Below are 15707 nucleotides of genomic sequence, written 5' to 3'. Positions count from 1 at the left end.
TGTTTTTTTTTTTTGAAAAAAAAATATTCTGAAACTTTAAAGAACAAACTTTAAAAAAGAATAAAAATTGGAAATGAAACAGAGTACTAGAGTTGTAAAATGAAAAGTATATTTCATTATTGAGCAGATCCAAAGGTTTCATATATATATATATATATATATATATAAGCACAGGATCATTAATTATATATATCACACGACAATATAGATGGCAATTCATATTAAGTTACATTTTATGACTTCAAATTTCTAAGACGAATGCCTTATAAGCTAGAGATTATCTCTAGTATCAGTTGATGTTGTAGCTCGTCTCTAGCTAGCTCATAGCTTAGGCCTTGTGAGGATGAAGGCGAACAGGAAGTCCTTTATCAGGGATTGGCAGTGGATTCACTACAATCTTTTCATCTTGAATCAACTTATCAAATTTAAACCTTTTGACCAAATTATGCATGAAAACGAGTATTTCCAAGCGAGCATACTCCTTTCCAGGGCACATCCGAGGTCCTCCACCAAAGGGGACGAACGTGTATGGAGCTGGCCCATTTCCTTCAAACCTCCTAGGATCAAATTTCTCAGGTGCCGGAAAGTAGACGGGATCTCTTTGGGTTGAGTTGGTGCTCCAATATAGCTGCACAGTGCACATGCATGTGAAGAGGATCTTGTGTTAATTAGGTCGATGAAAACCTCATAGTAAAAGGAAATATTTTAAAAGAGTCAAGATTTGACAGTGGTTATATAGAAATTAATACCTTCCAACCCTTTGGAATGGTAAAGCCATTGAAAATGAAATCATTGAGAGCTTCCCTAAAAGCACCTTGAAGCGGTGGTGAGATCCTCATCACTTCACAAGCTACATTCCATGAGTATTTCATCTTCTGAATGTCATCCCAATTCAAGAATTCACCAGGAGTTTTGGATCTGGCTACCTCCATTTGTTCTGTCACGAGTAAAAACAAAAATCAAAAATCAAAAAGTCTTATATTAGCCACCTCAGTATTCATAACAAGGAAGAATACAGTGAAGAAATAAGTAACATTGTCCATTAATTTATTGAAGGTATAGCTTCTGCAGTCAATCTTGTATCCTGTCGCTTCATCTAATAAAGGCATGATGACCTCGAAAAAGCACCAAGAAAGAAAGAAGGATTTTCCAGAAGTTCATTATATTGTTTGGCTGTATGCGTGGGTGTAATATATATATATATAAATATTGTAAGACGGACGAACCTCTCCTTTGTAAAATAGAGACACTTACCCTAGTAAACTTCCTCATAAATATGTGGAAGCTCTGCAAGATACTTGACAATGAAAGTACAAGCAACGCTGGCTGTATCATGCCCACCAATCAATAATCCAAGGATCTTATCAGCAATATCAAGCTCATTCATGCATTTTCCATTTTCATCACATGTCAACAGCATGTGTGACAATATATCCTGCGCGGGGGACGCTTTTCCCTCTGCAAGATCCTTCTTTCTTTGTCTTATAATAGCTAAAAGCTCAGTTCTGATGAACTTTGAGGCTTTGATAGCTCGGTTGAATGGAGTTCTAGGCAACTAGGTTGACTCACCAAACCATGTTAATCCGTCAAACCTGGGATGCGTGTCATGAGAGTTTGATAACTAAATAGAAAGAAATTAATAATGACATACTAAATTAAACAAAAAAAAAAGATTAATTAAAAAAAAAAAAAAACAAAGAAAAAAGCAACAAAAAAAACCTATAACTAAAAGGCATATGCCTTTCATTGTGGATTTGCCCAGTGCAATCCATAGTGAAAGGTTGATCTCTTTTAGTTCTAGTTACAATATTAAAAGATGAAAATGAATGAAAAAAATTAATGAAAAAAAATATCTGAATCAACTGGGTTAACCCGTCAAATCATGTTAACCTGTCAAATCTTAGATTTATGTCATGAGAGTGTGATAAATAAATAGAAAATAAATTAATATTAATGAACTAAAATAAACAAAAAAAATTAATTAAAAAGAAAAAAAAACCTATAGAAAGAAAAAAAACTAATGAAGAAAAGGAAAAAAAAAATCTGAATCAATTAGGTTAACCTATTAAACTTAGGATTCATATCATGAAAGTTTGATAACTAAATTAAAAAAAAAATTAATATTAACAAACTAAATTAAAAACATAATTAAAAAAAACAAAAAAACAAAAAAAAACCTATAATTAAAAGTATCAGCTTTAATTGTAGATAATTAATATAAAGCTAAACTGTACTGTGCATTTTACCATGCCTTAGTTATAGATAATTAATATAAAGCTAAACTGTACTGTGCATTTTACCATGCCTTAGTTATAGATAATTAATATAAAGCTATATTGTTTATTTCTATGCAGGAATTGTGTTTTTCCTTTTCACTCCACCAACTCTATTGAATTAATGGTCTGTGATAACAATAAAAGCTGCGTTTAATAAGTTTTTCAGTGCCGTCTCTCCGAGGTCATTTAGACATCATATTGATGTTCAGTAGGTTTCTCCGAATCTCTGCAGTAACAAAGGAGCCATGCTGAAGACATTACTTGTTATACAAGTAAAAAACAGTGATGATTTTAAGAGATATTAGTGAATTGATTAGATTTTGAATTTTTTTTTTTAAGTAATCAGTTTAAATCTTATAAATTTTAAGACTATTGGAAGTTTACATAATCATTAACTTCAGAACCCGTGAAATTATTCAAGATACATATAAATTAATTTGGACATCTACATTAATAATAATAATAATAAAAAAATTGTGCAAAAGCTACAAAAATCAACCAATCCAGATATTAGCATTTGTCCTATATATATATATATATTATCATAATAAAATTCTAACACTAACACACGTTCTTCACATTATTCTTAATATCCACCATAGTAGAATTGAAATTTCTACACTACATACAAATTGCACCCACTTTTTCTAGAGTTATAACGGTGGTTGTAGCGGTGGCTGTTGCCATGATTATGGTTGAAAATAAAACATATAATTAATATGCATGGATCAAGGTGATTCATTAATTAAAAATTTAATTTTAATTATTATGTATATATTTGATTTAAAAGAGTGTGCACTCATATAACATTACATTCTTTTGTATTATTAATGTTTGATATTTTGGTACGAGGTACTTTTCAAAAATATTATTTTCTTGAAAATGTAGTAAAATAATTTATTTTTTCAAGTTTATTTTATTAAAAAACATATTAAAAAATTACCGCAATTCTAAACACTTAAAAAAATAATACAAAGAAAACAATGGAAATGCTCCAAGGCTGTATTTTGGACGTGAATCTTATTAAGGAATCATCCCAACCTAAAAGCTTAAATTTTTAGGTGAGGTTCCAGGATATGATTTATATTATTCTCTAACACACCCCCTCAAGTAAAAGCTCTTTGGGCTTGAAACTTGCACAGGCCCACATTACCTTGTGCTTGATTTTTATCAAATAAATAGAGGTGATGAGATTCGAACTCATGACCACTTGGTTATTAAAGCTCTGATATCATGCTAAAGAACCATCTCAACCTAAAAATTTAAGCTTTTAGATAAAATCCCAAGATATAATTTATATTATTATCTAACATATCTAATTAAAAATCCATACAAACTCTGTTATTGTAAATTAGCAACCAAATAGAAAAGATAACAACATTTACCTACTAAAGAAAAAAATATATATTTTTATATGTTTCTTGTTTTGGAAACATATAAATTTATTTCAAAATAATTTTAAAAATAATTTTATTTTATATCATTATCTGTAATGTTCTTGTGTTTTTATTTTATATCTTTATCTTTAATGTTCTTGGAAACATATAAATTTATTTCAAAATAATTTTAAAAATAACAATTTTATCTTCAACTAATATCAACAAAGATTTAATGAGTGCAAGGAGGAAGAACACAGGTCAAGACGAAAGAAGCTAAGTTATGATTTCTTTAGCTCAATACAGGTTGGATTCTCAACGGGGTTCCAATTGGGAAACTTGCGAATCATTGAATGAACACATTACTTGCTGGGATGAGGATGCAGTTTCCATGTCCCCTTTCTTTCTTTCTGAAAATCCTGGCCTTTCAGGAGTAGCAATAGCCAGGGAATCATCATTTTTGAGCATTGAGAAAGCTTCCAGCATTGTTGGTCTAGCATCTGGATTTTCTTGGACACACAGCAGAGCAACTTGCATGCATGTCAGTAGTTTACAAGGTGAGGATGAATCATCCAAAAATGGATCAATGAATTCCATTCCTCTCCCGTTTTCCCACAGGTCATATGCCTGCATGCATCAAGTCAATGCATTTCAAGCTGTCAACTCTACGTGAAAAGCTAAACTAGCAAATCAAATGGTGCAAATAATGATATGAATTCAAGTAACTCACATATTCTAAAAGGTTCAAGTCTTCGTTTTCGCCGTAAAAACGTGTATTCGTCTTTCCACTTATCATTTGAAGCAGGACAACTCCAAAGCTATAAACATCATACTTTATGGAATATATGCCTCTCCTCGCATATTCAGGAGGAACATAGCCGCTGCAATATTGGACATGTTAATGCTAAGTATGTACAGCAAATAAGAAGTTGATGTCAATGAGATGGAGGTTATCGATCGTTAATGAGAGGCAGCTACTTACTAAGTTCCAACAATTCTGCTCGTGTTCGCTTCATTGACATCTTTCCTGAAAAGTTTAGCCATGCCAAAATCTGATATCTTTGGATTCATTTCATCGTCTAGTAAAATGTTGCTAGATTTCAAATCTCGATGAATTATTGTAAAATTTGAGTACTCTTGCAGGTATAGAAGCCCTTGAGTAACCCCTTCAATGATACGAACCCGCTTACTCCAATCCAAGCTATAACTTCTAATTGGATCTGCATAAAATGGCACAGGAGAAACTTTTAGTTGCTACTTATCTTAAGAATGACATTAATTTGGCATCCGTTGAGACCTCCCAATACAGATGACTAGAATGATCTGAGCTTTTGGAGAAAAAAACTGCTTGTTAATAAAATGTGTGCTTATTAGCTGCAATGACTAAGCAGAATAAGATTGCAGACCAAAGAGGTAGAGATCCAAGCTTTTATTTGGCATGTACTCGTATATTAGCATCTTCTCTCCCCTCTCGGAGCAAAATCCAAGAAGCCTAATTAGATTTACATGTTGAAGTCTAGCCGTAAGCGAAACCTCGTTCTTGAACTCTTCAAGTCCTTGAGTTGATGATGCTGACAGCCTCTTCACTGCTATTTCCAGGCCTCTTGGTAATTTACCCTGGTACATTTTGACACTTGATGTTAGCATTATTTCCTGTAAACAAACCTGAAAATCCGAACATGAACGTTCCAAACGTGAGACTTTCAGTCAGGAATACAGAGGGTTAACTTAACCATACAATACCTTATAAACAGGGCCAAACCCACCCTCTCCAAGCTGGTTTTCTCTTGAAAAGTCATTTGTAGCTGCTTTAATGCTTTCAGAACTGAACACTTGCGGGATAGGAACATCACCATCAAAATTTTCTGCAGTGGCTGATAAACTAGCTAGTTCCTCTACCAGAGAAACTTCTATTACCTAAGACTCTGGTTCCTGTAGCTGAAAATAGAAGAAGGAAGCAACCCAAAAATGTTTATCTGTTCGTCATTCCATTATTGAAAGTAAATGGCGGACCCTCTCAATTGATTAAAGTTTACCTTCTCGCTCAAAAAGTCTCCTTCTGTAGTAAAACATCAATGAGGCTGATAAGATACTGATGAAAGCAATTGGAAGCACAATTTTTAGCCACAACCAGCTCCATTAAAAGGTTTGTGTTTGGATGCAGTGTTTTTTTTAAATGATTTGTGTTTGGTTGTAGTGTTTTTCTCACATGTTTTTTTTTAAATAATTTTTATCGAATTTATTTTTTCAATATTGAGTTGGTTGAGAATTTAGCTTTAACTTTAGCTTTCCCCATGTTTTTTTTTTTTAAATTTTTCCCGAAATTGTCTTTTCTTCTTTATATTTTCTCTTTTTTTTCACAATTATTTTTGTTGATTTTATTTTTTTACTATTGAGCTGATTGAGAATTTAGTTTTTTAATTTTTTTTTCTTTAAAACACTGGATTATTATAATGTTTCTCTACATGATTTTTTATTAAATAATTTTTTTTTTAAGAATTTTTTTTGTAGATTTTATTTTTTTCATATTAAACTGATTGAGAATTTAGATTTGTAGTTATTTAAAACACTGTAGATTGCTATATAGTGTTTTTCCCATATGATTTCTGCCTTGCTACAATATTTCCCCACATGTTTTTTTTATCGATGTTTTTTTTTCAAATATGTTTTTGTCAAATTTATTTTTTTCATACTGAGCTGGTTGACAATTTAGCTTTTTTTCCTTAAAACATCGTTGATTACTACAGTGTTCTCCCATATGATTTTTTTTGTTATGTTTTTTTTTTTAAATTGTCTGTATCGTTTTTATTGTTTTTAATATTGAACTGGTTAAAAATTACAACTGTAGATTTTCTCATGAAACACCATAGATTATTATAGTGTTTCCCTGCATGTTTTTTTTTCCTTTTTTTTTTTATATTTGTCAAAATTATATTTGTTGATTTTTTTTAATATTGAGCTGGTTGAGAATTATAATTGTATATTTCCTCACAAAACACTATAGATTGCTATAGTGTTTTCATAAATGATTTTAATATTGAGCTGGTTGAAAATTTAGCTTTAACTTTTTCCACATATTTTTTTTTTTCATTTTTTTATTATTTGTTTTTTGCTTTTTTTTTTCTTCCAAAATTGTCATCTTTTTTTTTTTTGTGTTTTTTTCATAATTTTTTTTGTCGATTTTTTTTAATATTGAGCTGATTGAGAAAATAACTTTGTAGTTTTTTCCTTTCAAATATTGTGGATGATAATAATTTTTTTTTATATGATTTTTTTCACAAATCCACGATAATGCACAAACATGCCACAAGCTCGCGGCATCGCGCGGGCATGTTACACCTTTTACTAATATATTTACTTATTAATATATTATATTATTATAATTATTATTTAATAATTATATTATATTATATTATATTATATTATATAACTGTTTTTTTCTTTTTAATTTTTTTTGTTTGATTTAGTTTGTTTATGTTAATTTTTTTATTTAATTAGCAGATTTTCATGATACGGATCTCGGGTTTGATGGGTTAACCTGATTTAACGAGTTATTTTTTTCATTTAGTTTAGTTTGTTAAAGTAAATTTTCTTTCTATTTAATTATCAGATTTTCATACTTTCATGACACGTATCTTGAGCTTGATGGGTTAACTTGGTTTGATGGGTTAACCCAGTTAATTCTGGGTAAATCCGTTATTTTTTTTCTATATAGTTATCAAACTTTCATGACGCGAATCCCAGGTTTTACAGGATAACCTGGTTTGAACGATTAATCCAATTAATTTATTTTTTTTCTTTTTCTTCATTAGTTTTTTCCGTACTGTTGATTTTTTTCTTTGTTTTTTTTTTTAAATTAATCTATTTAATTATCACACTTTTATGACACAACCTTATAACTAGACCTACATCCAATATTCTTGGGTCCGGTGTTTCAGTCAGGCTCACTTAAACTTGGGTCATGCAAGTTTAATGTTATTATTAATATTATAAATATTACTCTTAGATCAGACGTTGTAGCCAAATCCAAGATTCTTGGGTATAGCTTTGCAGAAAAACCCAATATTTAAAAAAAAAATTAATATTTTTATGTAAAAAAATGACTCGTGGTATCGCGCGGATCATGTATCTAATATTTAATAAAAGATTGAGGTCTTTTAACTTTTTATATAAATCTATATTGTTTATTTCTATGCAGGAATTGTGTTTTCCTTTCACTCCACCAACTCTATTGAATTAATGGTCTATTATAACACTGAAGCTGCGTTTAATAAGATTTTTAGTGCCGTCACTCCGAGGTCATTTAGACATCATATTGATGTTGAGTAGGTTTCTCTGCAGTAACAAAGGAGCCATGCTGAAGACAATACTTGTAATACAAGTCAAAAACAGCTTTATAATTTTAAAAGGTTTAGTTTAACGGGTTAGATTTTAAATTTATTTTTTAAAAAATTACTAGTTTAAGTATCACAAATCTAAAAACCACTAAAAACTTATATAATTATTAACTTTAAAATCTGTATGATTAATTAAGATACATGCTAATTGGCTTGAAGATTCATGTTAATAATAAACAAATAGTTCCGCTAGGGATACAAAAATCAACCAATTCAGATATTAGCATTTGTCCCAAATATATATATCACTATCATCATAATAAAATTCTAACACTAACACACCGTCTTCACATTATTCTTAATATCCACCACAGTTGAATTGAAATTTCTACACTGCATACAAATTGCGCCCACTTTTTCTAGAGTTCATAACGCGGTGGTTGTGGCGGTAGCTGTCGCTATGATTATGGTTAAAAATAAAACATTTAATTAATATGCATGGTTGAAGGTGATTCATTAATTAAAAATTTAATGTTAATTATTATGTATATATTTGATTTAAAAGAGTGTGCACGTATATAACATTACATTCTTTTGTATTACTAATGTTTGATATTTTGATGTTAGGTGTTTTCAAAAATATTTTTTTATTTTAAAATATTTTAAATTAATTATTTTATTTTATTTTTTATTTTAAAATGTTTTAAAAATAAATTTATTTTATATTCTTCGTATTTGTTTTTTTTTTTTTTTTAATGTTCTGAAACACCAAATAAAGTCAAGTGGGCTTAAATGTTAAAGAATGGCAATGAATTGAGAGGCTAGATATTAATTGACAGGTAACAAACCTTTTTCCTGCGTCAGTGAACAGATGTGAATCCTTAATGTTTGAGGAAAACAGGACATGCTCATGATCTTATATATGCCTGGGAAGGTGTCATGAATGTCTTGCAGACAAAGAGAACCACATAAAATGAAATTGTTCTTCACAAGGAGGGTCTTTGTCAGCGCTCCTTAAAATCCAAACCAATGTAAGGAGAGAGAGAAAAAAATGTCAGAATCACCATTAAAGTGAATGCACCAAATGTCAAAGAACTGTTTGGTGCTTGCTTTCCATTCTTGTGGAGGTACGCACCTTTACAGACAAAGGTATCAGTTTCAGTCTTTTCATGCTGCGTGAACTTTGATCTTGATATATCAACTCTTACATAATAATATATCAATCCTTCACCTCCTCTAATAATTTAACTTGTTATATAATATTAAAATTTTAATAATTAAATAATCAGAATCTTATATCTCTATTTATTTTATAAAAAATTAAGTACAAGATAATAAGATCTGTACAAATTTTAAATCCAAAAAGCTTTCACTTCAAAAAATAATACAAAATAATATAAATTATAACTTAAAATTTTATCTAATAATTTAAGTTATTGGGTTGATATGGTTCTTTGACAGATGCTATAGAAATAGTAAACATGCAGTAAACGGAGATGAAATTCACAAAAAGTAGGTAATTGCCCAGTGGGTATTGAGTTATCCCTCCAAAGTTTGTTTCATCATCTTCTCAATTAGCTGACATCTTTACCAGGCCTCTTGGCAAAGAGGCATTCTGCTATATCCTAGACAAGTTGGGGTTTATCCAATCAACATGCTCCAACTTGATGGGGAAGTAATTGGATCTCTAGAACGGCTACTTCTCTGGATTCCCCCGAGCTCTAATGAGCTTTCCTCACATGTAAGTCAATGATCATATCATCCTGTAAACACCCTTGATTGTAAACATCTGGACTCTTTCCTCTTTTACCTTTGATACGGGGATTATTCCATGTAAAGATTGCTATCTTTATATATAAATAGCTGTTATATGAAATGAAAATTAAGCCTTTTGGGCAAGCACTTGATCTATCAGAACCTACAACAAATGTGCAGAAATTCTTGCCTGGAGATTCTTGAACTTCACGATTCTTGTTCTCCTCTTATTTTATTTGCTAAGAGATCAAATGAGGAATCCGTTAATTAATTGTGGCATCCAAAGAATGATTTTGACTTCGAAACAAGTTGGAGAACAAGGATAAACGACAGTAGGAACTAAAGTTCTGATGAGGTTACGTCTCAGAATTTGGCAATTACAACAGAGCTAGGAATATAGTCTTTCCTTTTTGCGCAAGGCTGCTGACTATACATCAAACACAAGAAAAACCATGTTCATATTTCTCAATTTTATTTTGTTGAGAATAAAGTTTCATATCAAGTAGTTTTATTAACAAAGAAAAAGCAGTTTCCAACTTTCAAGCTTGCCTTTTTGTCTACATTGGATCAGCAGAAGCCGTTTTCCTTGACTCTTGCCCGCCATAAAAAACATGGAAATCACAGACCTTCACAATACCTTTCATTGTTCGTGCAGGAAAAAAAAATCTAAATAGAAAGAAACAATTTTAACCAAGAAGTTTGACACATGACCAAGGGTAAGTCACGTACGGTCACCTTGATAAAAGCAGAGAAAACAGAGAAAGAACCCTTCTCAGTTCTCACCCTACCCTATCTCTATCTAACCAAAAAATCGAGACAGCTTCTTCTTCTTTTTGTAGAAAATCTTATTGCACCATTGCTTAATGCATACGGCAAGGAATATGAGGCTGAATGGTCAGATTAACCAAATTTGTTTTGTTGCCACGCACAACATCCTATTCAATCTTCGTGGTTATGTTTTTCCTTGGAGAAGAAATGCCCTTAATTTTCCTTTTCTAGTTTGCTACTTTCCTTACGACTATTCCCTTAATGTTATTGAGAGAGAAAGGGAGGGAACTTCTGAGAAGATCATGCTATTATGGTTTCATAACTACAAGCTGACTTTTGAAACAATCATCGAGACGAGTGCTTTTCCCTAAATGCTGTTCTGATAATTGCGATTGACACTAAAATGCAGGTTGATTCTGCTTTGCATGAAGTAAAAATGAGGGCTTCTATCCAAAGCACTGGGTTCTCATTCCTACTGTTGTATACATCTGGTTGTAAAGCTATAGTAAATGATCTTACATTGTTGTGAGAGATGGACCCTTTCTGGTAGCCAACAATCATTAAGATATAAAAGAACAGGATCTATCATAATAACTTAGAAAGAATACATACAATCAGTTCAACCAGGAAGAAAAAAGGAGAGACACTTGAGTTCTGTTCATGAAAGCCTTTACTTCAGCGAGGTTCCAAGTCAGATATTGTTGCATCATTCACAGAATAAATTTTATTCCTGAGAACACTGTCCTCCTCTTCATCTCTTTTGGTTGAAAAAGAAGGCCTTTTTGGAGTGGCGATTGGAGCATTTTCATTTTTTAGCATCAAAGAAATTTTTAACATAGATGGCCTGTCCAAAGGATTTTCTTGGACGCATAATAGAGCAACTTGCAGGCATCTTGTGAGTTTACATGATGAAAAGGAATCGTCTAGCGATGAATCGAAAAACTCCACGCCTTCACCATCTTTCCATAATTCATATGCCTGAAACAATTTGATAACCATATTGGTATTCAAATGCAGACTATGGGAGAAAAAAAGTGAATTATGCATTCATATATTGGAAAAGATGTGACTGATCACTTACATATTCAAGAAGGTTCCAGTTTTCGTCTGCACCATAGTAACATGTACTCCTCTTGCCACTTATGATTTGCAGGAGAAGAACTCCAAAGCTGTAAACATCATATTTCATGGAGTATATGCCTTTTCTTACATATTCAGGGGGAACATAACCACTGCAATTCAAAAAATAAATAAGAATGAGAAGATTTAGCAAACAGTTCATGTCGAAATATATACCACTTTGAGACAATTTCCTTACTATGTTCCAACTATCCTGCTTGTGTTTGCTTCGAGTTCATCTTTCCTGAAGAGCCTAGCCATACCAAAGTCTGATATCTTAGGGTTCATTTCCTCATCCAATAGAACGTTGCTACTCTTTATGTCTCGATGAATAATGGTAAAATTCGAGTATTCTTGGAGATACAGAAGCCCTTGAGTAAGACCTTCAATGATATGAACGCGTTTTCTCCAATCTAACATGTATCTTCTGACTGGATCTACATCGAAGGAGACCTTCAACAATTATTCGAGGTACATTTAGAAGGTTGGCCAAACTAAGCTAGAGAAAAAGATTCTACTGACCATAGATGTAGAAATCCAAGCTCTTGTTCGGCATGTACTCGTAGATCAGCATCTTTTCTTCCCTCTCGGTGCAAAATCCCAAAACTGTAACTATATTCACATGTTGAAGTTTTTCTGTAAGTGTGACCTCATTTTTGAACTCCTCTTCACCTTGAGTCGAAGTTTTTGACAGTCTCTTCACTGCTATTTCCTTTCCGTTTGGTAGTTTACCCTGGCAAAGCAAATGCCTCAAGCTGTCATGCTTTCGACCCTTTCAAAGTCATTCAAGACAATTACTTGCCAATATTCTGTACCCTCGAAATCCTTCTTTCGTATAGAATATAAACATACAGCTTATATGTAATTAGTGTTCTGCAGTGAAAGAATCAGAGCGCATTTATATTTTGCCAAATTTATTTACCTTGTAGACAGAGCCAAATCCACCTGCTCCAAGTTTGTTTTCACTCGAAAAGTTATTAGTAGCCGCAGCAATTGTATCAAAACTGAGTGCTTGCAGATTTGGAGCATCGCTATTAATAGCTCTAGTAGCAGATACTTTGATTTTCACTACAGATAGTGATTTTTGGACACTCCCAGCAATTTCTGTTACCATGAAACAAATCAAAGAACTAACTGTATCTTAATCCTGTTGTAATAATTGCTGAACCAACTCAAAATTTTGGTTAATATATTTGGAAAATTGTCACAACGGGAAGATGTTACCTTTTGAGCTGAGTTTTTTCCTTCTAAAGTAACAACAAATTATGGTGCCCAACACGAGAATGACCACAGCAATCGTAACCAGAATAGTTACCAATACCTTCCTCTTGTTCAGTCCATCTTCATCTTTTCCCTGAGCTGCGAGCATTTATCATCATGTAAGTATTGTTTTATGATATCTTTCTATTGCAGTGAAAGCTCATTTACTCTATAAAACACACCTCACAGAACTTAGTATTGCAGGGGAGGGCAATTGATAATTCAAAAGCAATTGAAACATCTCTAGTCCGGTGTTTCATTAAAATAAAGAAGATAAAATGGGAGATCGAAATTTCCACTAACAACCTACCTGCTCGAGAAAGAATCCAGTTATCGTCATTGGAGAGCTGAAATACGCTGTAACCACTAAGATTGTTTTCCTTTGCATAAGAAATCTTAGCCTTGATAGTCTCCACATCATCAAAATTGATCCAAATCGACCCAAAAACGAAAAGCTTCGTAACATAGGTAGAATTGTACACTGCTGCAGCTCCATAGCCATAACCTTGAATGAAAGATTTAATATTCTTATAACCCATGGAGCCATCACTTGTTACAGCTGGACCCGAGGAGGGTGCTCCAAACTCTTTTTCGTTGGGGTTCACCAGTGTCCATGCATAACCATGGTAAGGCAAACCCAAAACCAGTTTGCTAGCAGATAATCCTCCTCTTTGCCATTCCTTTATCCATTCATCGGTGTTAACCCAATTTGAAGTGCCATATAAAGCAGCATGTGCACCAGTAAAATTAAATTCTGCAGGCACATGATAGTCATATGCAACAAGATGTATCCAATCTAAGGTCCTTTTCATGATGTCAATAGGATAAGTAGCCGAGTGCTGAGCAGGCGAGTGAGTAGCTGACATTACCAAGAGCAACTGTGACTTGCCAGATTTTCTTGAATCAGAAGCTATAGCGTCTCGCCACTCATCGAAAAGGATTCCTAGATTGGTCATGTTGATGCTCATACTTGGCCCAACCGAAAGGTCTAGGCCATCAAAACCATAAAGCCTCGCTGTATATATCGAGGACTCGATAAAAGACTTTCTATAAGAAGACTGATTTATCATTGAGGAAAAAGTTGGAAGACCCCCTCTCCTAGCCAAGATGGATAGAAGGGTTTTAACTGAAGGGTTCTTAGCCCTGACAGTGCCTGTGAAGGTGGAGAAGTAGGATTCTTTGGAAGAGTTAATATGAATATGATAAGTAGAAGAATTTATAACAGAAAAGGCACATACAAGGTGAGTAAAAAGAGCAGAATTGATATTAGAAACGGGCATTTCACTGACGGAATCCCAGTAACCTGCTCTAATCCAGGTTTCTTGGGAGTTTGAGCTATGAACATGGGAAGATAGAAAGAGAAGGAGGGTGATGATCATAGTGTTGCAAGCCATTGAAGAAGAAGCTTGCTTTTGCAACCCCAGCAGGACTCCTAATCTGTATCCGTGAGAAGTGAAACTCTTGGATCTGGGGCCTCGCATTTTTCTGAAAGGTTATTTGCTTGAAGTGTAATAAACGAGAATGTTTTTAGTCTTGCCAGTTAACGTGCAGTCTGTGTTTTTTCCTAGAAGGAACAATCAATGCTCAATTAGTTTTCACCTTGATCATGTTGCCATGTGGTAGGACGAAAAAAAAAAAAAACTATACGCTTTTTTAATATTTTTTGTTTTGTTTTTATACATGGTTTGGTGGCACCTTGTAGTTGTTATCGTACAACGATATTTCCAGTCAACTTTTACATCCTAAAAATTCAACCTTTCTTTTTAATTTTGTCAAAGAAAGATTATTTATATCGATATTAGAAAATTCAAAAAATTTCTCTTCCAAAATAACTGGATTTTGACGAGATATAAAAGTGACGATCCTAAAATACCTGATAGAAAGTCGAGTGATTTGACCGGCTTAGCGTGTCCACATTCCATTGATTCTGAGTTTTGGGGTCCATCCAAATGAATCATTCTTTGCATTGTCAAGTTATAGTTGCTGAGAGTTATTTTTTAAAATATGTTTTGTATTGAAATATATTAAAATAATTTTTTTTATTTTATAAAAATTATTTTTAAGATCAACACATTAAAAAGATTTAAAATATAAAAAAATTATTTTAAAAAAAATTTCAAACATTCTCTTAAAGTATTTTAAAATTGTCTGATTATTAGTTTTGATACTAAATAAAAAAACTATTTTTGCTTGTGCTAAGACACCAGCAAAAGGGGATGTGCTAGGAAGTTTTCAGTTACTTGTACAAGTAGGTTTTGGCTTGCTCTTTGACAGGTGTCCTAATTTCCCTCTTCAGAACAGAGATGCTGAAATATCTCGTCTTTCCCCTCTTTTAGCTGTTTGCAGCCTCCACCAAGCTTACACATATGTTATTTCCTACCTATAAACAATAGCTACAACAACTATTTATAATCAACTATGTGAGCTATAAGACACACCTATAATCTTTTTTTTTTTCAGGATATAATGGGATACTTTCTCTCCCATAATCTCCATGATCTTAGAGGCTTATTTTTTAGAAGTAGTGGACAGTTACTGCCCATGATCCCATGATCCAGCAGCTTGTAGAGCAATCCCCTTGATCAGCCCCCACGTTTTGTCCTATGATCCCATGATCTAGGAAGTCCATAACTCCCACTCATCCACGTTCTTGCATGCTCACATGGCAGCCCTAACTACCAGTTCTTGTTGCGTCAGTTGTTAAGTCACCTGTATGTTTTGAACAATCCTTCGTCCAAGTTTTAGATCGTGCCAAGTCGAACCCATGACTTGCACAAGTTGTTGCGCGCTGTCGAATTCGCATCTGCATACAGGCT

At 32.8% G+C, this 15707-nt stretch overlaps 2 protein-coding genes across 2 annotated transcripts; both read right to left on the bottom strand.

The window, feature by feature from the left end:
* Nucleotides 1–201: 201 nt before the first annotated feature.
* Nucleotides 202–981, bottom strand: LOC118034327 (beta-amyrin 28-monooxygenase-like). The gene is made up of 2 exons (XM_035039584.2): nucleotides 750–981; nucleotides 202–628 (listed from the first exon to the last, which is right to left on the bottom strand). The coding sequence occupies exons 1-2, from the start codon at nucleotides 930–932 to the stop codon at nucleotides 329–331; spliced, it is 483 nt and encodes a 160-aa protein (XP_034895475.1). The 5' UTR covers nucleotides 933–981; the 3' UTR covers nucleotides 202–328.
* Nucleotides 982–3915: 2934 nt separating this feature from the next.
* On the bottom strand, nucleotides 3916–14454 carry LOC118034223 (uncharacterized). The gene is made up of 13 exons (XM_073406170.1): nucleotides 13202–14454; nucleotides 12856–12990; nucleotides 12554–12735; nucleotides 12154–12364; nucleotides 11831–12068; nucleotides 11594–11744; nucleotides 11193–11490; nucleotides 5689–5711; nucleotides 5396–5569; nucleotides 5059–5269; nucleotides 4635–4872; nucleotides 4383–4533; nucleotides 3916–4279 (listed from the first exon to the last, which is right to left on the bottom strand). Exons 1-13 carry the CDS (start codon nucleotides 14370–14372, stop codon nucleotides 3968–3970), a joined length of 3495 nt encoding a protein of 1164 aa, XP_073262271.1. The 5' UTR covers nucleotides 14373–14454; the 3' UTR covers nucleotides 3916–3967.
* Nucleotides 14455–15707: the final 1253 nt, after the last annotated feature.

This window comes from Populus alba, chromosome 18 (assembly GCF_005239225.2).
Source record: "Populus alba chromosome 18, ASM523922v2, whole genome shotgun sequence".
Taxonomy (NCBI): Eukaryota; Viridiplantae; Streptophyta; class Magnoliopsida; order Malpighiales; family Salicaceae; genus Populus; species Populus alba.
The sequence above is the reverse complement of the archived record's forward strand: the minus strand, read 5'-3'. Positions and strand labels throughout refer to the sequence as shown.